Source organism: Bufo bufo, chromosome 1, assembly GCF_905171765.1.
Source record: "Bufo bufo chromosome 1, aBufBuf1.1, whole genome shotgun sequence".
Lineage (NCBI taxonomy): Eukaryota > Metazoa > Chordata > Amphibia > Anura > Bufonidae > Bufo > Bufo bufo.
Window position 1 is genome coordinate 393229488 of NC_053389.1, and position 25980 is coordinate 393255467.

The 25980-nt window shown below is 43.7% G+C and overlaps 1 protein-coding gene across 3 annotated transcripts in view; it reads left to right on the forward strand.

The window, feature by feature from the left end:
- SEPTIN8 (septin 8) overlaps nucleotides 1–25980 on the forward strand; it is a 132451-nt gene that overhangs the window by 64566 nt on the left and 41905 nt on the right. For all 3 annotated transcript variants that reach the window (XM_040405735.1, XM_040405727.1, XM_040405744.1), the window contains exons 5-9: nucleotides 6512–6673; nucleotides 14076–14172; nucleotides 15518–15686; nucleotides 16023–16155; nucleotides 18858–19042. In XM_040405735.1, coding sequence (XP_040261669.1) covers nucleotides 6512–6673; nucleotides 14076–14172; nucleotides 15518–15686; nucleotides 16023–16155; nucleotides 18858–19042 — 746 coding nt within the window. The remainder of the gene's footprint in view (nucleotides 1–6511; nucleotides 6674–14075; nucleotides 14173–15517; nucleotides 15687–16022; nucleotides 16156–18857; nucleotides 19043–25980) is intronic.

Consider the following 25980-nt stretch of genomic DNA (forward strand, 5'->3'; position numbering starts at 1 on the left):
ATGTATGAATACATGTAATACATTTATTTTAAACTGCTTTACTGCTAGATTGGCTATTCACATATGTTTAGGCTTTGATCAAACTGTGAGCCCAGTCTAGGGTTGGACGATATCAAAAATATTCCCACGATAACGATATTAAGAAATTTATCGCGATAACTATATATCGTGAAAAATGCCCAATTAGAAGAAAAAAACACTTGGGGCCACAAGGAGACGTTACACTGTATGGGGGCAGCCACAAGGAGACGTTAATTGTTATACTTTTATATGTCATTTTTCACCATTTCGGGTATCTGTAACTAGTCGATTGACTTCTAGTAACAACAAAAACATTACAGGGTTAATTCTGTACCAGAACGAGTGGTTTATAGTAGGGCTGTCCCGATACCATTTTTTTAGGCCGAGTACCGATACTCTTATTTAAGTACTCACCGATACCAATTATAACAATTAAATAAATAACACATTTATTTTGTGACCACTGACCAACCAAAAGTCCAAATAAACAGCCCCCCAGCCTCTGATCATCCTCTCATGAGCCCCCCAGCCTCAGGCTCTGATCAGCCTCTGATGTGCCCCCCAGCCTCAGGCTCTGATCAGCCTCTCATGTGCCCCCCAGCCTCAGGCTCTGATCAGCCTCTCATGTGCCCCCCAGCCTCAGGCTCTGATCAGCCTCTCATGTGCCCCCCAGCCTCAGGCTCTGATCAGCCTCTCATGTGCCCCCCAGCCTCAGGCTCTGATCAGCCTCTCATGTGCCCCCCAGCCTCAGGCTCTGAACAGCCTCTCATGTGCCCCCCAGCCTCAGGCTCTGATCAGCCTCTCATGTGCCCCCCAGCCTCTCCCTCTGATCAGCCTCTCATGTGCCCCCCAGCCTCTCCCTCTGATCAGCCTCTCATGTGCCCCCCAGCCTCTCCCTCTTATCAGCCCCCTCTGGTAACTCAACCCCCCCCCTCCAGTATTAATCATTGGTGGCAGTGGCCACAGGGTCCCCCTCCTCCCCCCCATCATTGGTGGCAGTGGGCAGTGCGCCCCCTCCCTCCCCAGTATTAATCATTGGTGGCAATGGCCACAGGGTCCCCCTCCCATCATTGGTGGCAGTGGGCAGTTCCGATTGGAGTCCCAGCAATGTAATGCTGGGGCTCCGATCGGTTACCATGGCAGCCAAGACACTACTGAAGTCCAGGCTGCCATGGTATGTTAGTGAGCAGCATTATACTCACGTGCGCTGTGGCCGCCGGGCGCTCCTTCTTCTGTCTGTGCGGCGCATTGCTAATGCTTATAGCATTAGCAATGCGCCGCACAGACCTATGAGAAGGAGCGCCCGGCGGCCACGGCCCACGCGAGTATAATACAAGTACTCGTGCAAATGTCCAGTTAAGTATAGGTTCATGCTGGGGCGGGCGGCCGCGGACGCAGATTTAGAAGCGGCCAGCGCACATGACAGCTTCTATGACGTCACAAAATACTGCCATATCGCTGTTTTTTTAATACCGCGGTATATCGTGATACTGATATATCGCCCAACCCTAGAGCCCACCGGCCATGGCAAGACAACCACACTTAGGCCTCATGCACACTAACGTATTTTCTTTCCGTGTCCGTTCCATTTTGGTTTTTTTGTGGACCGTATACGGAACCATTCATATCAATGGGTCCGCAAAAAAAACGGAAGTTACTCCGTGTGCATTCTGTTTCTGTATTTCCGTTCTGCAAAAAAATAGAACATGTCCTATCATTGTCCGCATTAGTACTGGATAGTACTGTTCTACTAGGGGCCAGCTGTTCCGTTCCACAAAATATGGAATGCATATGGATTTGTGCATGAGGCCTTAGATGGGTCCCCACACTACACAATGTGGCAGATATAATAATCCTACAGAGGGTGTAAACTTGCCCAGGTCTGCACCAGATTTATCACAGGGGCTCAGGGTGGATAAGTGTGACAATTTTGTCTTGCTTTACACCCTTTGGCTGGTTTAGTATTAGATTTTCATACCAGAAATGTGCTGCAATTTTGGTACTAATGGGGTCATTTATCAAACTGGTGTAAAGTAGAACTGGCTTAGCTGCCCATAGCAACCAATCAGATTCCACATTTCATTTGTGACCTCTCCTTTTGAAAATGAAAGGTGGATTCTGATTGGTTGCTATGAGCATCTAAGCCAGTTCTACTTTACACAAGTTTAATAAATGACCCCATAAATGCCACATGTCTGGCCACAGCCCCTTTCTTGCAGAGCCCCTATACAGTAAGCCACAAACCTTGTTGGACTAGACTTGGATAACTTCTCTAAACCCAGATTTACCAATTTACACCATATTTTACTCCAGAGTGTAGGTGCAATCACATTTAGAAAAATGTGGACCAATGTAAAATAGGGCCAAGCGCTAGAATAATAACTCAGGAAAGGTAATTAAAGGGTTTCGGTCACTAGAATTTTCAGTATTAAACGGTCTGACATTAGCGATGTGCTAATGTCAGCTGCACCTAACTCTGCTATTCTAATGATTATCCGTGCCCCTGTTACTGTAGAATTCTTACTTTTATAATATGTAAATGAGCCTCTAGGAGCAGGGAGAGGCGTTGCTCCTGCACCTAGAGGCTCCCGTCTCCCACCTAAAGTCACGCCTTCCAAGTGTTGATTGACAGGGCCAGGCATCGTTCGCATCCTTCTGCCTGCCCTGTGCCCTGGGGAAATCTTGCGCCGTTCAGTATTCTGCGCAGGCACGTTGAGGAATCTAGCAGCCTGCGAGCGTTCTTCCCAGCAGTGATAGAATGATCTTCACCCTTGAGATAAAGGTGGTCATATAACGGTATACTAAGTCAAATGAGTCACAGTGAGAGGAGAGCTGGCATACTTCAAATTGGAAGGATATTAATGTTCTTTGCTTCTATGTGGCTTGAACAAAATTTAGGTAACTTTTTTTTTTTGAGCGTTGAGGACAATTCTTCATGTTGGGTTAATGGGAGCATGCATAAGATAAACAGTCTAACAGTAAGCTCTTATTCTCTAGTCTAGCGGCTGGGCATGGGCTGTGTTCTCCATTGTCTCCTTATAAACTACTCTTTCTTTATGGCACATGAATGCACCCTCCTACCCTCTACTTCTGCAGATGCGAGCTGTGCCGTTATATACTGTGGACTCTGCTTAACACACTTGCAGTGACTGGCTCAATTACATCATAGTTCTTGAGTTAATATTCGTCAATAAATTTACTTTTTTATTTTATTTTTTATATAAATAATGCGAGTCACTGGGGGATGTACGCCTATACAGTGGGCTATATTGGCGCTTTCCATCAGAGGTATAAATCAGACATTATTTCAGGCATGGAAGGCCCGGATGTGATCTGAACAATTGCCTAAATTCTGCAGAGTTCAACAGCTACCAGCATCTAGGATGTTTTCACGCATGGCAGATTTTCATGCCCCAAAGCTACTATCTTGTACACCACCAGCAAAGTAGTTGAAATTTTAAGAAGTGTCATCCATGTGCTACAAAAATGTCAATTTATGCTGCAGGTCTCCACAATGGATCTCACTATCCACACGCCTTTTCTGCAGCAAAAAACATATGTACTCCACGTGTTTTTGCTGTGAATCCACAGCAGACTTTTACGCCGTATTTTATGTCCTGCATGGACATTAGAGCTGAAACGATTACTCGAATTAATCTATTAACGCTACAAAAAAATATCCTCGTTGCTAATTTTTTGCATCGATGTTTCGTTTGTGCCATGTGACCATGGAGTGTGAGTGAAACGCTTGCTGTTATTTACGCTCAGTGGTCACCTGCCTGCACAGCGCTCCACTGTATTCTGACGTACACATTGTCAAGACATGGTGCACGTAAGCACGCACTATGGCCTGATTCTGTGTGACGTCGGGTCCCAGTGTGGTGCGTGAAGAAGAGGATGGAAGATCTCTGGAGAGTCAGAAGCACCCCTACAGGAAAGGTATGTATTTTAGTTTACTGGCACTGTGGCTGGGCACTGATAGCTTTTCACGCATGGCAGAGACTGATGGCAGTGCACTGCTAATTTAATTAATTTTTTTTATAGAAAATGTTCTTTTAATTAGTTTATCCTTATTAGAGTACTCGATTAACCCTATAAGGACCCTGGGATCTTCCATTTTTGCATTTTCGTTTTTCACTCCCCGCCTTTTTTTTTCATAACCATATTCTGACCCCTATAACTTTTTTGTAGCTATGTGTACGGGGCTGTGTGTCATTTTTTGCGGGACGATCTGTTCTTTTCAGTGATGCCAATTTTAAGTGTGTGCGACTTTTTGATCACTTTTTATTGAAAAATTGTTGGGTAGTTGAAGTGACAAAAAATGGCACTTTTTTTTTTTCACCTCTACGCCATTTGCCGTATGCAGTTAATATTGTTATATTTTAATAGTATGGGCATTTTCGCATGCTGCGATGCCCGTGATGTTTACTTTTTTTTATTGGTTAAGTATTTTTATTTGAAGGAAAGGGGGGTGATTTGAACTTTTAGGTTTAAAAAAAAAATAATAAAAAAATTAAGGGCACCTTTGGAAAAGCAAAGGTGGAATCTGATTGGTTGCGATGGGCAATTAAGCCCCTGGGAACTGCCCAGGCCTTCCTTTTACTTTTTTTTTTTTTAGACATACCACCATCACCTGATGAACTGGATGTTTATATTTGATCATCTTGGGTAACTTTCCACAAGAAAGGTTACATATGCAACACATTGCACTTTCATGTGTATGAGATGTTCTGCCAGATGCTACTTGATAGGACATAGAAGAATCATACCATACATTCTGCTTTGACTTTAGACAAGGCTTCATACACCCTGATTGTGACCTAAATGTTAGGTTCATGTTACGTGTGTGATACATTTACATTCTGAAATTTGGTTTTCTGATCATACTCGTCAAATGTGCTTTCTTCTTGAACTCTTCTGGGTTTATTAGTGTATGTAAGATATTGTCTGACCACATGTCTAATCACAGTCACATTTTCTTCACATGACTAACATCTATGGGGCTAGAAGCTGATATCAGCATTAAGCCCTGTTTCTTTCTGGTACATACGTCTGGTTTTATAATGCAGTAATTGCCCACATGGTTTTTACAGATGAAAGCCATTTTTATTCAACATTTCATCTGTAAAAACTTGTGTGTCAATTGCTGCAAAAAAAAAAAAAAACCTTAAAGGGGTTCTGCAGTTCTATTAAACTGATGATCTATTCTCTAGATAGATCATCAGCTTCTGATCGGCGAGGGTTGGACACCCAGGACCCCAGCCGATCAACAGTTTGAGAAGGCAGTGGCGCTGGCAGTAGCGCCACGGCCTTCTCGCTGTTTACTGCAGGCTAGGGCTGCACGATATATCGCAAAAATAATCTTATCGCGATAATCAGCAAATGCGATTTGGCGATTCGGCCGACCCGAAAATGCCGCGATTTATATATGAAGGGGCCCATATTGATAAAATGGCCAGCCTCTGTACTTACTTTCACGATGAAGGCACTGCAGCGAGCGAGGTGGCTGGCGCGTGACTGACGTCACTTAGTCACGCTCCTGCTTCCTGAATTAAGTGGGAGGAGCGTGACAGTGACGTCAGTCACGCGCGGGCCGGCTCGCTCGCTGCTGCTCTCTGCAGTGCATTCATAGTGAAAGTACAGAGGCTGGCCATTTTATGAATAGGAGAGTTATGTGCGCAGTTTAGGACACATAGGGCCATGAGGGGGACCAGCATAAGATGCTATATGTGTGTCTTATGCTGGCCCCCCTCGTGGCCCCATGTGTCATAGCACACATCCCCCATAACAGTGTCCTCCGCAGATCCCCCATAACGGCGTCCTCCGCAGATCCCCCACATAACAGCGTCATCCACAGATCTCCCACATAACAGCGTCATCCACAGATCTCCCACATAACAGCGTCATCCACAGATCTCCCACATAACAGCGTCATCCACAGATCCCCCACATAACAGCTTCATCCACAGATCTCCCACATAACAGCGTCATCCACAGATCTCCCACATAACAGCGCCATCCACAGATCCCCCACATAACAGCTTCATCCACAGATCCCCCACATAACAGCGTCCTCCACAGATCCCCCACATAACAGCTCCATCCACAGATCCCCCACATAACAGCGCCATCCACAGATCCCCCACAACTATGTCATACCCAGCCGCGTCAGCGGCTCATATGGGAAAATCCAAGCAAATAGACCTCTAGCACAATTCCCTTAAAATATCGCATCGCACACCGTTATCGCAATTTTTAGGGCCCTAATCGCAATCGCACAAAATTCCCATATCGTACAGCCTTACTGCAGGCCTAGGCCTGGGTGCGGCTAAGCTCCATCAGATGCTGATGATCTATCCAGAGAATAGATCATCAGTTTAAAAGAACTGCAGAACCCCTTTAAGGTGTAAACCCAGCTAAACTGTTTGACATCCCTTCTGACTCTTATCTGGAAAACCTGCTCACCGTCCCTGTATCTTTTTCTTTTCAGGTTAATATTATTCCAATAATTGCGAAAGCGGACACTATTTCCAAGAGTGAGCTCCACAAGTTTAAGATCAAGATCATGAGTGAACTGGTCAGCAATGGTGTCCAGATCTACCAGTTTCCAACTGATGACGATGCTGTAGCAGAGATCAACTCTGTGATGAATGTAAGTGATGATACCATGATAAACAGCCAGTTGGTCATTGAGCTTGATGGTGCACCCTTCATAATGGAATACATTGTAATGATGGGATCTGTTAAACATCAGCTGACACAGGAGGCCAACATATTTTATTTTTAGATCTTTACCCCCTCTAGTAATGCTGACTATCCTTCCATGATCCTGAAGTATACCTGTGAGGTGATTTCTTGTTTAACAAACTTTATAAAAACACTCTGCTAAAACCTTCACCAAATTACAAATCTGCCACCACAAACAACCTGTTTTCAGCTAGTAATCTGGTACTGATCTGCGATCGATTTTCTGCTGCTGATTTTGCTGTGTGAACTTAACCTAAAGAAGATTTGCATAAAGAAGGGTTACAAGAAGGCCATTTAGTGTATACTAAAAATTATGAAAAGCCTGAGACTGCATTTTGAAGTACATTGCGTGTCTACCACTGTGCTCATTGTCACCAGTACATTTCTCCTGCAGTTCTCTAGTGTCCTCTAGTGGTAATGTTAATGCAAACATTGTTTTCTCTGGAAGAAAACTTCCAAAGAAATACAATTTGATACGTCAAAAAACACAGCAGATTTCAGAGCAGCAAAACCACAGTGTTTACATTTTAAGAAATCTCATTCACATGCTACGAAAACCCATGAAGTGTATGTTCACAGCATGCGGATTTCCATCATGGAGTTGACCCTTTTGAGGGTGAAATCTGTTGCAAATCTTCATGTAACTTGTGTATTTTGACGTAGATTTTCTCGCCACAAATTGCGTCCCATCCGAATATAACCTTACAGTTCTGGTGTACTTGTTTCCATGTCCGCAACTATAGATATGACCTATGATGCTTAGTTGACTTAAAGTGGTCTATTTTCAATGTATTTACTAGTACCCAGTCTTAACATGTCAGCTTCTTAGGATCGGGTCATAATCTTGTAGTTTGCATTATTACTGAGATGTAGATGCTTGATTTTGAAATTTGCTCAACACGCTGTTGCCTGTGCCTGTTGCCTGTGCCTGCCACTGTCCTGCTTGTCCTCTGTAGGCCACCAACAGCGGGCCCAACTGCTGATATTCCACATATCTTCTGCAGACCTTGGCCTGCACTTCTCTGCTAGGCACTCTCGGGCTGTCTCTAGGCCGCACGTGCACTCTCCTGGTCTTAAATAGCCAGCACGTGAGAACCCTATGTCTCCTTAGCCAATGGCTGGACTCCTTATAATATTTAAGGCATTTTCCCCTAGGGGGAGGGTGTCTGAGCTTTAGGTTTTGTAGCTTGTTAGTCCCTGTTGATGGTGTGCTGTTCTGTTTGTCTGCCTGTGTACCGAACTCAACCTGTTTACCGTTTCTGACCCTCTATCTAACCTGACCTTATCCTGTTAACTGGATTGACCCTTTTGCTGCCTGCCCTGACCTCAGACTAGTTTCACAGGGTCGCATGAAGTCTGCCTGACCTTAGTCTGTTTCCTGTCTGAGTATTGCCTGACCCTTCTGTGCTTTGCACCTGTGTCTCTGACCCCAGCCGGTCACTTGCCAACAACGGCAAGACTATACCAAGAGATAGTGACCTGATGACAATAATGTATCTCCAAAAGTTGGGACAGTGCCATGTCTACCATTGTGTAGCATCCCATCTTCTTTGTGAGGAGACAAATTGCTGGAGTTGAGAGGAATGTTGTCCCATTCTTGTTTTAATGTAGGATTCTAGCTGCTGAACAGTCATGAGTCTCCTTTCTTCGATTTTATGTTCCATGATGCTCCAAATGTTTTCTATTGGTGAAAAGCCTGGACTGTAGGTGGGCCAGTTCAGCACCTGGACACTTCTTCTGTGAAGCCATGCTGTTGTCATGGTTTAGCATTGTCTTACTGAAATATGCAAAACCTTCGCTGAAAAAAACATTGTTTGGATAGGAGCATATGTTGTTCTAAAACATCTATATACTGTTCAGTATTGATGGTACCTTTCCAGATGTGCAATCTGCCAACACCACAGACACTTATGCAATCCCATAGCATCAGAGATGCAGGCTTTTAACAGGTCCCTCTCCTCTCGAGTCCGTAGGACATGGTATCCTTGATTTTCCATAAAGAATTTCAAATTGTGATTCATTGGCCCACGGAACAGTTTTCCATTTTGCCTCAGTCCGTTTTAAATGGCCATGTACACCTTTTGGAGGCAATTTTGTTTTTATTATTGCATTGTACTTATTTTGAGCTAAAAGTCTTTTTTTTTTTTTTTTTTTCCAGTTGGTATTTATAAAAAAATATGGAATCCTTCTTTGTGTACATAGCATAGATGCTCTACTAGCTGCCTGTGGATTTTCTGTCTTTTCTGTTATCTTGGGAGCAGAGACTCCTCATCTCTGCTCTTACATTCTAAACACTCATAAAAGCTCAATCCTTATCTTACTGATAAGAATGTGACTTCAATAAGTGTGTATGACCTCTTAGTAGTTTAGAGAGAAGGTTTATTAGATGAAAGCACAAAGTGAAACTGAAAGTAGGATGCACACAGCTAGAAAGACAGTTAACCCTTTGTGACAGAATGGCTCAATATCTAATATATAAAGCTGTGTATGTATGTCCGCTAAAGGAATCCGCACCGTTGCATTTACAATCACAAAATTTGGCACATGTACATCATGTGTCCGGGAAGGTTTTAGACCGGGTCTCTGCTCTCTAGGACGTACCGTTCCTGAGAGATTCCCCAAAAAATGCAAATATGGCACATCACATGACCTACATTAGCCAATAGAAGCCGGCAGGTCTTTCTCTTTATATCCCAACTGCCATACACACGGTCACATGACCCTTATCAGCCAATAGTTGAGCTCACAGTGCAGCCAGCCAGTCGCAGGGGCAACACGTGAGGTGCACGGTGGACCGATGAGGGGCCAAATAATATAACACACAGTTCATCAGTTTACTTACGGTTAGCAGAAAGCCTCCCTGGGCTGGCAGCCCAGTGTTGAGGTGGACAGCACAAAATCCTCCGGGGCACGCTCTGTGGTAGGAAGCATCAGCCAAGATGGTGGTTGAGGTGCCCTTGATGTTAGGGGTGCTTAGGGTGCTTGTTGCGGCTGAGTCCCTTGATGGTTTTTGTCGTGACGCCAGTACCGTTAATGGTGGTACAACCAATAGTGGTAATAATGAGGTAGACAGTGGTGAAATGCAACTCACAACTTTTACTTTAGATGTCTTTGGTTGCAGCAGTACAAAAATGCAGTTTCTTGATGGTACAGACTTGATTCTGCAAATCCACTGCTTCTAGGCTTTTCAGGTTTTTAGTTTTGGAGCAGTGGGTTAGGTGTACCTGGTTCCTTTTAGATGTGTGGGATCCTATTCCTTGTCTTTCCCTACAAGCTGAATATTTAGACAGGAAAACTCAACTGTCTCTCAGAAGTTTGGTGTGGCTGCCTGAAGCTATAAATCCTCCACCATGCAAAGGTGTCTGTGGCCCTCAATAATGGCTCTTATCACCGATGATTTCTTAGGAAAGCTTGTTTCTTTTCCAGGGAGGCAAACTCTTCTCCTACTGAACAGGGATGCAAGTCTATAGTCCGGCCACAGAAGGAAAACTCTCTTCTGCGCCTCACATCTGAGTATCACCTCCTAGCGAAGTTGGCTCCACTCACTAATCTGTGTCATGAAGTCTTCACTCATTTTCTCCCACTAATCTGATCTGAACTCCTCAGATCTAATCTCTTCTGAACTACATTTTATTATCTCGTCTGAACTCATCTGTCTCCACTCCTCAACTAATCTGTCTCACTAGGCCTGACCTAGGTATATATAAGACCTGAACTATATCCCCATCTAGTGGTGGGATGTATAAATTACACCTAATCTGCCTGGTAACAGGGATTTTACAGATACATAAACACAAAATCATACATTACAACATAGTACTGTTGACAAGGTAAAAAGTGCTTTTAAGCAGTGCCCACACACACGTAGTGGGATGCTGCAACAGGCCCTTAGTCTCCACATACACACAGTTTTACACCAGGTTTCCATAACAACCCAGCCATTTTTCTTCACTGCTGTAGGTCAGCTTTAAAGGGGTGCGGCGTTGTGGTTGAAACTGTTAAAGGAGCGGAGTGCTGTGGAGGTCATAGTTAAGGGGGCAGGTAGGGTTTTCAAAAGACGGACTTAAAAACCCTGCCCCCAGGTACCACTAAGCCATGCCTCTGGATCGGTTAGACCATGTCTTCTCCCACTCCGCAGCCGATGGGGATTAAAAAAATGAGGTAAAAATCAACTTCTGTCATCTGCAGGGGTGGGAAGGAGGGTGACTGTCTCTCTGAAGCTCATGCTCAGCACAGTGCTGCTGTCTGAGGGTGAGCTGTTCAAAAGGACATCCCTGTGTCCGTCCAGGCCCTGAGCCTGGAAAGCTGGACCTCTGGCCACCCTAGGGTCAGGCTGCTGTGGAGGTCACAGTTAAGGGGACTGTCCGCTATGGAGGTCAGTGTTAATGGTCAGATTGCTGTAGAGGCCACTGTTAAGGGGCGGGGTGTTGTGGAAATCACTGTTAAGGAGATGGGTTACTGTAGAGGTCACTGTTAAAGGGGTGAGCCGCTGTGGAGGATATTTTTAAAGGGGCAGGCACTGTGCAGGTCTCTGTTAAAGGGGGCAGGGAATGGTGGAGGTCACAGTTAAGGGGACAGTCAGCTATGGAGGTCAGTGTTAAGGGGCAGGGTGATGTAGAGGTCAGTGTTAAGGGGCAGGGTGATGTAGAGGTCACTGTTAAGGGGGCAGGGTGTTGTGGAGGTCTCATTTTAAGGGAACGGAGCTCTGTGGAGGTCACTGTTAAGGGGGCAGGTTATTGTGGAAATCACCGTTAACAAAACTGGGTACTGTGGAGGTCACTAATAAAGGGGCAGCCGCTGTGGAGGTCACTGTTAAGGAAGGAGGGGCTGTGGAGGCCATTATTAAATGTGCAGTGGGGTACTGTGAGGTCACTGTTAAGGGAGCGGGGTACTGTGGCAGTCACTGTTAAAAGAGCAGTCGCTGTAGAGGTCTCTGTTAAGGGGGCCGGGAATGGTGGAGGTCAGTTAAGGGGACTGTAACCTATGGTCAGTGTTAAGCGGCGGGTGCTGTAGAGGTCACTGTTAAGGGGCGGACCCCTGTGAAGGTCACTGTCAAGGGGGTGGGTGCTGTGAAGGTCACTTAAGGGGGCAGGGTACTGTAAATATCACTGTTATAGTGGATACTGTCTATCTTTTAACGACACACAAACATTAAATGAAATAGATGAAATATACCCGTGCAAAGCCAGGTCCTTCTAATAGTTTTTAATAAAGGCCAATTGAAAATCAGATTTTTAGACAAAAATGAGTAAAATGCAATCGTGAACAAAATTGCCTCCAAAGGTGTACATAGCCTTTAAAGGGAATCTGTCATCATCTTTATGTTGCCCATACGAACAGCAGAATAAAGTAAAGACAGGTGAGTTGAGTTCTGTCATTTATAAGTTAAAAGTAAGTGGTTGCCGAGAACCAACATCACAATCATTGCAGACTGGGCCTGGAAAAGAGTCTCGGCCACCTGAGAAGAGTCATGGTTATTCATGAAGTCCTGCTCTCCTGCCCACCTGCTGATGACTGACAGTCTTCTACCTAGTTTTCTCTCTTTCTCTCTAGGAGACAACTGCCAATCGTCAGCGGATGGGCGGGGAGAGCAGGAGATTATGGATAACCATGACTCTTCTTGGCTGCAATGATTATGATGCTGGTTTTCGGCAGCCACTTACTTTTAGCTCATGAGTGACACACTGCTGAAATCAGCCTTTCTGTCACTACTTTATGCTGCCCTCAGTGAGGTCAGCATAAAGTTGATGACGGGTTCCCTTTTAAATTAGCTTTGACCCAGAGAAGACTGCTGCATTTCTGAATCGTGTTGACATGTGGTTTCTTTGCATCATACAGCTTTAATTTGCATTGTGGATTGCACAACTGTGTGCACAGACCATTGATTTCTGGAAGTGTTTTTGAGCCCATGCAGTAATTTCCAGTACAGAATGCAGTGCTGCCTGAGGGCCTGTAGATTGCAAGCGCCCAGTATTGACCATCAGCTTTGTCCGTTGTGCACATGGATTCTTCCATATTCTCTGACTTTTGATATTATGTACCGTAGATGGTGGGATATTCAAAGTCTTCACAATTTTATGTTGATCATTTTTCTGAAATTGTTCCACAGTTTTTATATGAAGTGTTTCACAGATTGGTGAACCACTACTGATCTTTGCTTCTGAGAGACATGCTCTTGTTATACCCCGTCACATGTTTTAGTTGCAAATTGCTCCTCCAGTTGTTTATTAGTACCACTTGCTTTTCTATCCTTTTGTTGCCCATGTCTCAACTTTTCTGAGATGCGTTGCTGCCATCAAGTACTAAAGTTAAAAGAACTTGATGGCAGCAATGAGATTTTTATATATATTGAGCAGGCCGAAACGTCGCTTGAATAAAGTTGGGGTTCCTCACCCGTTCACCTTATACTGGAAGTGCTGCCTCATCATTCGTTTTTTATATATTTCGTGGAGGAAGAGCCGACCTCTGTGGGGAGTTTGCACCCGGTACATCTCATCTGACTGTGCTGCTGCACTATTTGTATTTTTATACAAGAAAGGCCTCATTGAGCAGGCCGAAACGTCGCTTGAATAAAGTTGGGGTTCCTCACCCGTTCACCTTATACTGGAAGTGCTGCCTCATCATTCGTTTTTTATATATATATATATATATATATATATATATATATAAATAATAATTTTTTTTAGCTCATCAGCATCTGATCCATGGGACCCCTGCTGATCAGCTGTTTTTTATTTTATTGAGAAGGCAGTGGCGCTGACCAAGTATAATGGTGTACATTGTATAGCGGCTGTGCCTGTTATTGCAGCTCACCCCCTTTTACTTGAATGGGGCTGAGCTGCTCCTACGCCACGTGAACGATAAACGTGACGTCACTGGCCTGGGGAAAGCTGCAAGATGGCTGTGGCGCTCACAGGAGCACTGGTGCCTTCTCAAACAGCTGATCGTCGGGTTCCCGGGTGTCGGACCTCCACTGATCAGCCCTTTTTAATTCTTTCATGAAATGGTAAAATGTCTGACTTTCAACATCTAATATGTGTTCTATGATCTATTGTGAATAAAATATGGGTCTGTGAAATTTGCAAATCCTTGCCTTCTGTTTTTATTTACATTTTACAGTGTCCCAACTTTTCTGGAATTGGGGTTTTATGTTGACGTTGCTGCACCATTTATATTTGTTGCCATTAATTCATCAAATCCTCCAGAAGCTTTTCTAATACAGAACAGTAGCTTTTAATATGCCTTGGTAAGGAAACTAGTAGTTTCCTGCCCGCTCACAGAGGCCTAATTTTTCTTTCTGTTCTTAGGCTCACCTTCCCTTTGCAGTAGTAGGGAGCACAGAGGAGGTAAAAGTTGGGAATAAGCTGGTGAGAGCTAGACAGTACCCATGGGGAGTTGTACAAGGTATGTAACTAGTTACTTATGTTTTTATTATTATTATTATTATTATTATATTTTATTATTTATTTTTTTATATATATTTTTTTTCTTTCTAATGTTTATTGATCTCATAGCTGGCTAACTAATGGAACATTATGGGACAAGTCTCCTCCAAAAGTAGCATCTATTAGGAGAAAAAATAATTGGGGGTTACTATCAGTTTTGTACAATGGCGCCATTCTTTTGTTTTATTTTCATTGACAGGCCCTTATAAACAGTTCCAAGCCTAAAACTTCATTATTTTTTCATCTGTTGAGCCAAGCAGTACACATTCTGCGTGCTGCTGTCTAGTAAAAGGAAAAATGAGAATGTGACACTCATTAGTTAATGTGGAGGGTTGCACATAAGGAATCGGTTACATCTTTTGTGACTCGTATAAAGAGGACCTGTCTCCTCTCCTGACTTGTCTGTTTTATTAACTACTTGCATTCCCCATGTCAAAATAATTCTGGAGCATCTATTCTTGTGACTCTGTTGTGCTATTCCTTTTATTATTCCCGCTAGAAGTTATGTATGAATTGCTAGAAGTTTGCAATAAAGATCCAGATGGGTGTTACCAGGTGGAAGGGTTGTCCCTACACATTACATGGTGAATGCAAGTAGTTGTCAAAACAGACGTACCAAGAACGGTGATTGGTCTGCTTTAAAAATATAAATGTGTGAACAGAACAATAGAGACTAGACAGCAGCATATTAGATTTCCGCATCATAAGGTTTATTTCTGAATGGCCAGTTTTGGTGCTACTTTTCATGCATTTGCTTTTATGGTGCTGGTACATATTAGAGGACTGGCCAAACATCTTTGTGTATGGAGGAAGTTCCTGTCTCTTTCCCTATGGCTGATGTTATGGAAAAGAAGTGTTGGGCATATTGAATTTCCACTTTCCCGATCCTTTTGTTCTCAAGTGAAATAGGCCGTTGCCAGACAACTTTCATTTGAGAACGCATGTATGCTCAACCACGTTGAGGATACAAGTGTATGGGAATGTCAGAGGTCAGTCAAAGAAATGTTATCTAAGCCAACTTTAAGTATGTGGCTACCCTAGAAGGGTACACGTGAGCCAGTTTTTCTGTCTAATAGGTGTGGAATATGTTTATATACTGTATATTGGTATACCTGTATTGTGTAGGTATGAATGTAATATACACATATATTCTTATTATTTCCGTTATAATAATATTGGACATGCTGCCACCATGATTCAACCCCGATCTTCTCTGGCTTTATTTCACTGCATCTTTTACTTTCTCTATTTAGTGAGGGTTATTGCTTGAATGTTTGTACATTTTTCTCCCTGTTGTTATATAGTTGAAAATGAGAGCCACTGTGACTTTGTAAAACTGAGAGAAATGCTGATTCGGGTGAACATGGAGGACCTCAGAGAGCAGACGCACACCCGCCACTATGAGCTATACAGACGCTGCAAACTAGAAGAGATGGGATTTAAAGACACGGATCCTGACAGCCAGCCATTCAGGTCAGTATCGGGAAGTCACAATTGACGGAAACTTTTTCTATAGTGTTCAGCTGAAAACGTGTAATCTCTGCACCCTGTTTCAGCGCCGCAGCTCATTTCGTGGTGATGTGGTTGATACGGAGTTATGCTATAGTTGGGTTTTTAGGCAGTGTTACATGAGTGTGGTGAATATTATACCCATTTTACCGTAACAAACAAGAAAATACTAGCAGTGGTTCCTGACGTGTGAATTATCACAGTGTACAATATGTGTCATGTGCAGAGCAGCATTTCAGTATTGTATCTGAAGTTTTACAGACCAGTCATGTGAAATTCTGTTCTGTCTGGTGTGGTTAGTCTTCAGGAAACTTATGAAGCCAAAAGGAAAGAATTTCTAGAGGACCTACATCTGAAAGAGGAAGAAATGCGGCAGATGTTTGTGAACAGAGTCAAGGAAACTGAGGCTGAACTGAAGGAGAAGGAGCGTGAGGTTGGTGGCTTTCTTACTGTTTATACAAAATGGAGTGGAGAAATAGAACATAATCTGTCAAGAGAGATTGCAGATGAGCTTTTAGCAAGCTCTGCTTCTAATGCTACCAGATATAAGGTAGCTATCCTATAAGCCAGTATTCAGCCTTTTAAATAAGATGAGGTGCTGGCTCAATTATCAGAGACATGTCTCAAGGCCTGTTTAAAAGGATGAACACTGGCTTATAGGATAGCTACCTTACATCTGATGGCATTAGAGGCAGAGCTTGTTAAGAGCTCATTTACATTCCCTCTTCCCAGAAATCCAGAGAAGCGTTGCCTGTCCTATAAAACTCCTATTAAACACTTTCCATTATGTGATATTGTATCCCCATATTCTGTTAAGACACTAATGATCTAGGGATTAGTGGACAGATAAAGGTAATTTACAAGCAAGAAAGGTGAGTGACACAGACAAACATTGGAAGTGGAAAAGCCCAAGAAAAGAGGAGATTGAAATGATAAAAACTGGTGTTCATTTGCTAGTCAAGAAAAAAAGAAAATGGAGTTATATTACATCAAATTTATTAGAGGCGTGGGCCTCTTTTCATCAAAATCTACATGGTTTTCTGGCTTATTGAAATAAATCTGTCTGCACAAAAAGTTCCATGTTTAACCCCTTAAGACGTACCGGTACGCCATGTTTGCCGAGCACTGAAGGACCCAGGACGTACCGGTACGTCCTAACTTTAAAACTACATTGCGGTGCGGCGGGGGTTAATCGGAACAGGATGTCCGCTGAAATCATTCAGCGGGCATCCTGTCACAACGCCGGGGGTCCCCATGCGGCTGTAGGGGGGACCCGATGGCATGGAAGGCAGCGCGATGCCTTCCTTAGGCATCAGCGCTGCCTTCCGGTGACGAGCCTGTGAGATCCAGCCCCCTGGATCTCCCAGGCCAGAAGCTGTATGAGTAATACACACAGTATTAGGTCTCATGCACACAACCATTTTTTTTTTGCGGTCCGCAAAAAACGGGGTCTGTAGGTCCGTGATCCGTGTCCGTTTTTTCTTCCGTGGGTCTTCCTTGATTTTTGGAGGATCCACAGACATGAAGGAAAAAGTCGTTTTGGTGTCCGCCTGGCCGTGCGGAGCCAAACGAATCCGTCCTGATTTACAATGCAAGTCAATGGGGGCGGATCCGTTTGACGTTGACACAATATGGTGCAATTGCAAACTGATTCGTCCCCCATTGACTTTCAGTGTAAAGTCAGGAGTCCCTATTATACCATCGGATCGGCGTTTTCTCCAATCCGATGGTATATTTTAACTTCAAGCGTCCCCATCACCATGGGAACGCCTCTGTTAGAATATACCATCGGATTTGAGTTAGATCGTGAAAACTCATATCCGACTGTATATTCTAACACAGAGGCGTTCCCATAGTGATTGGGACGCTTCAAGTTAGAATATACTACGAACTGTGTACATGACTGCCCCCTGCTGCCTGGCAGCACCCGATCTTGCAGGGGGCTGTGATCCGCACAATTAACCCTGTAAGAGATTAGGTGCTGCCACGCAGGAGGGGGCACACCCTCCTCCCTACCCAGTTTTAAATTCATTGGTGGCCAGTGGGCCCCCCCTCCCTCCCCCTCCTAATTAAAATCTCTCCCCCCCCTCAATCATTGGTGGCAGCGGAGAGTTCCGATCGGAGTCCCAGTTTAATCGCTGGGACTCCGATCGGTAACCATGGCAACCAGGATGCTACTGAAGTCCTGGTTGCCATGGTTACTTAGCAATTTTAGAAGCATTATACTTACCTTCGCTGTCTGTGACCGGCCGGGCGCTCCTCCTACTGGTAAGTGAAAGGTCTGTGCGGCGCGTTGCTTATAGCACAGACCTGTACTTACCTTAAGGTGAAATAGGGCAGAGTCCTTAAGGGGTTAAAGTGCAACTATTAGCCTTTTTATGACCGAGAATGGTGAAAACTGATTAATAAATGTGGACCATTGTCTTTGGCAGTGGTAAGTTTTCTAAAGACCAGTTTCATTGGCTGGTAATTGTCACATTTCACTTGTTTAAGGACAATCATGACAAGAACTGGCCAGTGTGAATGTAAGAAAAGATCAAAGTTAAAACAGTTGTTATAGTATAGATCTTATGTGGTTGTTATTAGGCCAACATGGTGGTGAAGCTTTGAGGTCCTGGATTTATTCATTGTCTGTATCTTCTTCATGTGTTTGCTTAGGTTTCCTCTAGGTACTTTAGTTTCCTCCCAAAACACACTCTTATTTGGCTTCCTGTGAAATTTACTGTAATGGAGATTAGATATTAGATTGTGAGCTTCACATCAGGGATTGGTGTGAATAATGACAACCTCTGGACAGCAATGCAGAATATGTTAGTGCTGCAACTGCACATAAATGTAAATTAATGAAAGGTTTATTTTGTACAGTATACAGGTAAGAAAGGGTTCAAGATATACTATTAGAATGTTATGTACATTAGCTCTTACCATGTATCTTAGTGGTGCCTGCACATTGAGCTCTACTTGTGGACTCACCTTTATACACACCAGAGGTGTCTGTCCAGGGCTTATTCCCCTTTTCCCAAATCAGAACAGAGCTGTCATCTGACACATGTGGCCAATTTATAACCAGCAATAGATAAATCAATGAAAAACCTGTTTTGTGTGATCTAATGGAAATGAATGAAACTATTTCAGCTGCAAGAGAAGTTTGCACATCTAAAGAAAATTCACCATGATGAGAACAAAAAGCTGGAAGATAGGAGGAAGGAGTTAGAAGAAGAGATGAATGCATTCAACAGACGGAAAATAGCAGTGGAGTCCTTGCAGTCACAGTCATTCCAAGCGACTTCTCAACAGCCTTTAAAGAAGGACAAGAAAAAGTAAGTGCTTATAATCTTCTTCTAGTCCCTTGTTGGCTTCTGTTTCTGTTCTGTATACTGATATTTCCACCTATTTGAGGGTGCAGATTGCTCAGCTTTGTGCTATACTAGACTACAGGTTCTAGCTGCTAGATTTCTGGAGAAGGGTTGGAGTTATTCTGATTAGTCGGAAAATAATTTATTTCCCCTCTAAAATGAGGAAAATTGGCTTCTACCTCATGAGTTTTTTGCCTTCCATTGGATCAACTTTGCAGAAAGTTTATTGGATAACTGCCTATTTTCAGCTTTACAAACTATGCGGGCCATTTACTAAGCTGAAATCCGCCTAAATAAGGAGTATTTGTGGTGCAGATGGCTGCGCAACAGTTAGTTGCACCGCAATCTGCGACTTTTCCCTGCTTACGCCAGGTCTAAAATTATGGGCGTGGTATGAGCTGGCAAGCCCGTCTCCTTCAGGATTTTGTACATCTGTTTTAGGCTTAGAAAATGGTCTAAATGTAAGACCGCTCTGAAGCTGTCTCACATTTAGAACTGGCGCTGGATGCGCCGAAGTTATGGAGAGGCCTGCATCCATCCATTGGATAGCAGTTGTGATAGCTATTGCAGTTGCGCTCCAATTCACTGAGGTGTGCCTGATAAATGTGACCTCACTGGCTGCCTGATGGTGTCGTCAAACTGCTGATCAGTTGACCTGAGAGCTGTTCTAGGGCTTGGTGGGGTTTTGAATGTTATTACCCCAAAGTGTCTAAAAGAACACTGATTTTGGGAATAAACTCTGTTATCAGCTGTGCAGGGGCAGCAGGGAATTTTATGCCTGGTCTGACGGAAACTGTTCTGATTTCATTAAAATCCTAAGTAGGGATCGACCAATTATCGGATTTACCGATATTGACGTTAATTATGATTTTCAAAGTTATCGGCATCTAACCTTGCCGATAATGCATCCAGTGCTGCTCGCTTCTGAGAAAACATGCTCAGTGGCCAGAGTCAGTGGAGAAGGAGGGAGGGAATCTCTCCCTCCTATGACGCGGCCGCCGCAGAGCCTAATAAAATGAATGAATGTCTGGCTAATATAGGAAGCAGGAGGAGGGACAGGGGATGGTTTACGGCTGCGCCGTCTCAGCTAGTGTGCTCGGGGGAACGGCAGCAGCCTGCTCCTCCTGAGTGTCCTCTCCAGAGTCAAGCAGCCAGCATAGCGGGTGCCTGGCTACTGTGCCACCAATGATGATTTTAATACAAATACAGGAGGCGTGTCCCGGCTGTACCTGCCTCCTGTATCTATATTAAAGGTTAATTATCATTGGTGGCCGTGGCCACAGGGTCGTTGTCATCCCCAAACCTAAGTAATTTCATTGGTGGCAGTGGCAGTTCTGATCGGAGCCCCAGCAGTGTAATCCTGGGGCTGCGACTGGTTACCATGGCAGCCAGGACGCTACTGACCCTCTGGCTGCCATGGTAACATCCCTGATGCTGTGTGCACAGAGCAGCAGGGAGAGTGTGAAGTACTATTCACCCTAATAGAGCTATATTAGGGTGAATAGGGAATATCGTGTCGGCTCTAGAAAATCTATATCGGTCGATCCCTAATCCTAAGAATCGTTAGACTTTAGATTTGATTTGGCAGGATGGTATTTTGTTACTTGTAATGATGAGCTGTACTTTAGGTATACGTTATTTTTTGGTCTATAAGACTCACTTTTTAGCAATAAAAAAATTTAGTTTAACCACCTCCGGACCGCTGTACGCACAGACGCGTCCTGGAGGTGGTTGATTCATTCCGAGTGGACGCATATACGCGTCATCTCGCGAGACGCGAGATTTCCTGTGAACGCGCGCACACAGGCGCGCGCGCTCACAGGAACGGAAGGTAAGAGAGTTGATCTCCAGCCTGCCAGCGGCGATCGTTCGCTGGCAGGCTGGAGATGTGTTTTTTTTAACCCCTAACAGGTATATTAGACGCTGTTTTGATAACAGCGTCTAATATACCTGCTACCCGGTCCTCTGGTGGTCCCCTTTGTTTGGATCGACCACCAGAGGACACAGGTAGCTCAGTAAAGTAGCACCAAGCACCACTACACTACACTACACCCCCCCCGTCACTTATTAACCCCTTATTAGCCCCTGATCACCCCATATAGACTCCCTGATCACCCCATATAGACTCCCTGATCACCCCCCTGTCATTGATTACCCCCCTGTCATTGATCAACCCCCTGTAAAGCTCCATTCAGATGTCCGCATGATTTTTACGGATCCACTGATAGATGGATCGGATCCGCAAAACGCATCCGGACGTCTGAATGAAGCCTTACAGGGGCATGATCAATGACTGTGGTTATCACCCCATATAGACTCCCTGATCACCCCCCTGTCATTGATCACCCCCCTGTAAAGCTCCATTCAGACGTCCGCATGATTTTTACGGATCCACTGATAGATGGATCGGATCCGCAAAACGCATCCGGACGTCTGAATGAAGCCTTACAGGGGCATGATCAATGACTGTGGTGATCACCCCATATAGACTCCCTGATCACCCCCCTGTAAAGCTCCATTCAGATGTCCGCATGATTTTTACGGATCCACTGATAGATGGATCGGATCCGCAAAACGCATCCGGACGTCTGAATGAAGCCTTACAGGGGCATGATCAATGACTGTGGTTATCACCCCATATAGACTCCCTGATCACCCCCCTGTCATTGATTACCCCCCTGTAAAGCTCCATTCAGACGTCCGCATGATTTTTACGGATCCACTGATAGATGGATCGGATCCGCAAAACGCATACGGACGTCTGAATGAAGCCTTACACGGGCGTGATCAATGACTGTGGTTATCACCCCATATAGACTCCCTGATCACCCCCCTGTCATTGATCACCCCCCTGTCATTGATCACCCCCCTGTCATTGATCACCCCCCCTGTCATTGATCACCCCCCCTGTCATTGATCACCCCCCCCTGTCATTGATCACCCCCCCCTGTCATTGATCACCCCCCCCTGTCATTGATCACCCCCCCCTGTCATTGATCACCCCCCCCTGTCATTGATCAACCCCCCTGTCATTGATCAACCCCCCTGTCATTGATCACCCCCCTGTCATTGATCACCCCCCTGTAAGGCTCCATTCAGACATTTTTTTGGCCCAAGTTAGCGGAATTATTATTTTTTTTTCTTACAAAGTCTCATATTCCACTAACTTGTGACAAAAAATTAAATCTCACATGAACTCCCCATACCCCTCACGGAATCCAAATGCGTAAAATTTTTTAGACATTTATATTCCAGACTTCTTCTCACGCTTTAGGGCCCCTAGAATGCCAGGGCAGTATAAATACCCCACATGTGACCCCATTTCGGAAAGAAGACACCCCCAGGTATTCCGTGAGGGGCATATTGAGTCCATGAAAGATTGAAATTTTTGTCCCAAGTTAGCGGAACGGGAGACTTTGTGAGAAAAAAATAAAAAATATCAATTTCCGCTAACTTGTGGCAAAAAAAAAAAATTTCTATGAACTCGCCATGCCCCTCATTGAATACCTTGGGGTGTCTTCTTTCCAAAATGGGGTCACATGTGGGGTATTTATACTGCCCTGGCATTCTAGGGGCCCCAAAGCGTGAGAAGAAGTCTGGTATCCAAATGTCTAAAAATGCCCTCCTAAAAGGAATTTGGGCCCCTTTGCGCATCTAGGCTGCAAAAAAGTGTCACACATCTGGTATCGCCGTACTCAGGAGAAGTTGGGGAATGTGTTTTGGGGTGTCATTTTACATATACCCATGCTGGGTGAGATAAATATCTTGGTCAAATGCCAACTTTGTATAAAAAAATGGGAAAAGTTGTCTTTTGCCAAGATATTTCTCTCACCCAGCATGGGTATATGTAAAAAGACACCCCAAAACACATTCCCCAACTTCTCCCGAGTACGGAGATACCAGATGTGTGGCACTTTTTTGCAGCCTAGGTGGGCAAAGGGGCCCATATTCCAAAGAGCACCTTTTGGATTTCACTGGTCATTTACCTACTTACCACACATTAGGGCCCCTGGAAAATGCCAGGGCAGTATAACTACCCCACAAGTGACCCTATTTTGGAAAGAAGACACCCCAAGGTATTCCGTGAGGGGCATGGCGAGTTCCTAGAATTTTTTATTTTTTGTCACAAGTTAGTGGAAAATGATGATTTTTTTTTTTTTTCATACAAAGTCTCATATTCCACTAACTTGTGACAAAAAATAAAAACTTCCATGAACTCACTATGCCCATCAGCGAATACCTTGGTGTCTCTTCTTTCCAAAATGGGGTCACTTGTGGGGTAGTTATACTGCCCTGGCATTCTAGGGGCCCAAATGTGTGGTAAGGAGTTTGAAATCAAATTCTGTAAAAAATGACGAGTGAAATCCGAAAGGTGCTCTTTGGAATATGGGCCCCTTTGCCCACCTAGGCTGCAAAAAAGTGTCACACATCTGGTATCTCCGTACTCAGGAGAAGGTGGGGAATGTGTTTTGGGGTGTCTTTTTACATATACCCATGCTGGGTGAGAGAAATATCTTGGCAAAAGACAACTTTTCCCATTTTTTTATACAAAGTTGGCATTTGACCAAGATATTTATCTCACCCAGCATGGGTATATGTAAAATGACACCCCAAAACACATTCCCCAACTTCTACTGAATACGGAGATACCAGATGTGTGACACTTTTTTGCAGCCTAGGTGGGCAAAGGGGCCCACATTCCAAAGAGCACCTTTCGGATTTCACTCGTCATTTTTTACAGAATTTGATTTCAAACTCCTTACCACACATTTGGGCCCCTAGAATGCCAGGGCAGTATAACTACCCCACAAGTGACCCCATTTTGGAAAGAAGAGACCCCAAGGTATTTCGTGATGGGCATAGTGAGTTCATGGAAGTTTTTATTTTTTGTCACAAGTTAGTGGAATATGAGACTTTGTAAGAAAAAAAAAAAAAAAAAAAAAAAATCATCATTTTCCGCTAACTTGTGACAAAAAATAAAAAGTTCTATGAACTCACTATGCCCATCAGCGAATACCTTAGGGTGTGTACTTTCCGAAATGGGGTCATTTGTGGGGTGTTTGTACTGTCTGGGCATTGTAGAACCTCAGGAAACATGACAGGTGCTCAGAAAGTCAGAGCTGCTTCAAAAAGCGGAAATTCACATTTTTGTACCATAGTTTGTAAACGCTATAACTTTTACCCAAACCATTTTTTTTTTACCCAAACATTTTTTTTTTATCAAAGACATGTAGAACAATAAATTTAGAGCAAAATTTATATATGGATGTCGTTTTTTTTGCAAAATTTTACAACTGAAAGTGAAAAATGTCATTTTTTTGCAAAAAAATTGTTAAATTTCGATTAATAACAAAAAAAGTAAAAATGTCAGCAGCAATGAAATACCACCAAATGAAAGCTCTATTAGTGAGAAGAAAAGGAGGTAAAATTCATTTGGGTGGTAAGTTGCATGACCGAGCAATAAATGGTGAAAGTAGTGTAGGTCAGAAGTGTAAAAAGTGGCCTGGTCTTTCAGGGTGTTTAAGCACTGGGGGCTGAGGTGGTTAATAGTGCCTGCATGTTAGTCTGCAGTCAGGGTGCTCCAGTAGTGCAAGACCCCCTGACTGCTTCCTATAATTAAGCACTACGACACATAAAGTCCAAAAGTTGTGAGCAGCAGAGCAAAAAATGTAGAAGGCGGGTGCCAGCGGTTATGAGATCTATTCAAAGCCTAAAATGACCACGGCACTTCCAAAAAGTGCTGTGGTAATTTTTGGCTAAGCACTACCACAAATATTTTTATTCTCTGACTTGTTGGAAAGGTATATGATGTAAACTGTAGTAAAGGTAATCTTCTTACCGGTGACTGTATTTGTGAGTTATAACCTCCTTTCTGATCCTCAGCTGTGTCATGTGACCAGCACTCTGATCTCTAACTGACACAGAATAGCAAGTCAGTTACTTCTCTATTCATTCCTATGAGACTGACATTGAGGCTTCCATAGGAATACATAGAGAGATGTTGATATTCATCATGTGACCAGATGTGCCATTGCTGTTTATTTCAGTCGTCAGAATATGGCACTAGAATTAACAGGAGCTGACTGTAAACTATTAACCCGCTCAACCCTAGACAATTTAAAGTTGGTGACGTTGATCCAACTTCATTAAACTAACAGGGAGGCTATAATTAGTAGAAAAATATTTATTTTTTAATTTCCTGTTGTCCAAACCTGAAAGAAGGGTGTCTTACGGTCAGGTGTGTCTTATAGTCTAAAAAATACAAGTAACGTGATAAACCATGGTTGGTTTGTGTTGATGATGATACTAATGATTTCTCCGGGTCCATGTAAATCCAGTGTGTATAACTCTCTCATATTAATCACAATGGGGGAGATTTATCAAAACTGGTGGATATATCAGCCAATCAGATTCCACCTTTCATTTTTCAGAGCTCCTTGAAAATGAAAGGTGGAATCTGATTGATATGCTATGGGCAAATAAGCCAGTTTTCCTTTTCACTGGTTTGCTAAATCTCCCCCACTATGTTCATCTGTTGCATACTGGAGCACAGTATATTGGTGCAATGGACATTTACTATAAATGTCTGCTTTATAAGCTTTTTCCCAGCAGATTATAATAAATAAAAAAAATAATAAAAATTATATATATATATATATATATATATATATATCTCAAATACCGCAGCAGCACAGTCAGACAGTGTGCACTGGGTGCAATTCCTCACAGAGGCCGGCTTCTCCTCCACGATATATACATTCCAAAGAATGAGGCAGCACTTCCAGATTTCAGTGGCAGGGTGACGACCCCAAAAGCTTTATTCCCAGCAACGTTTCGGCCTACTCAATGAGGCCTTTGTCAAGCTTGACAAAGGCCTCATTGAGTAGGCCGAAACGTTGCTG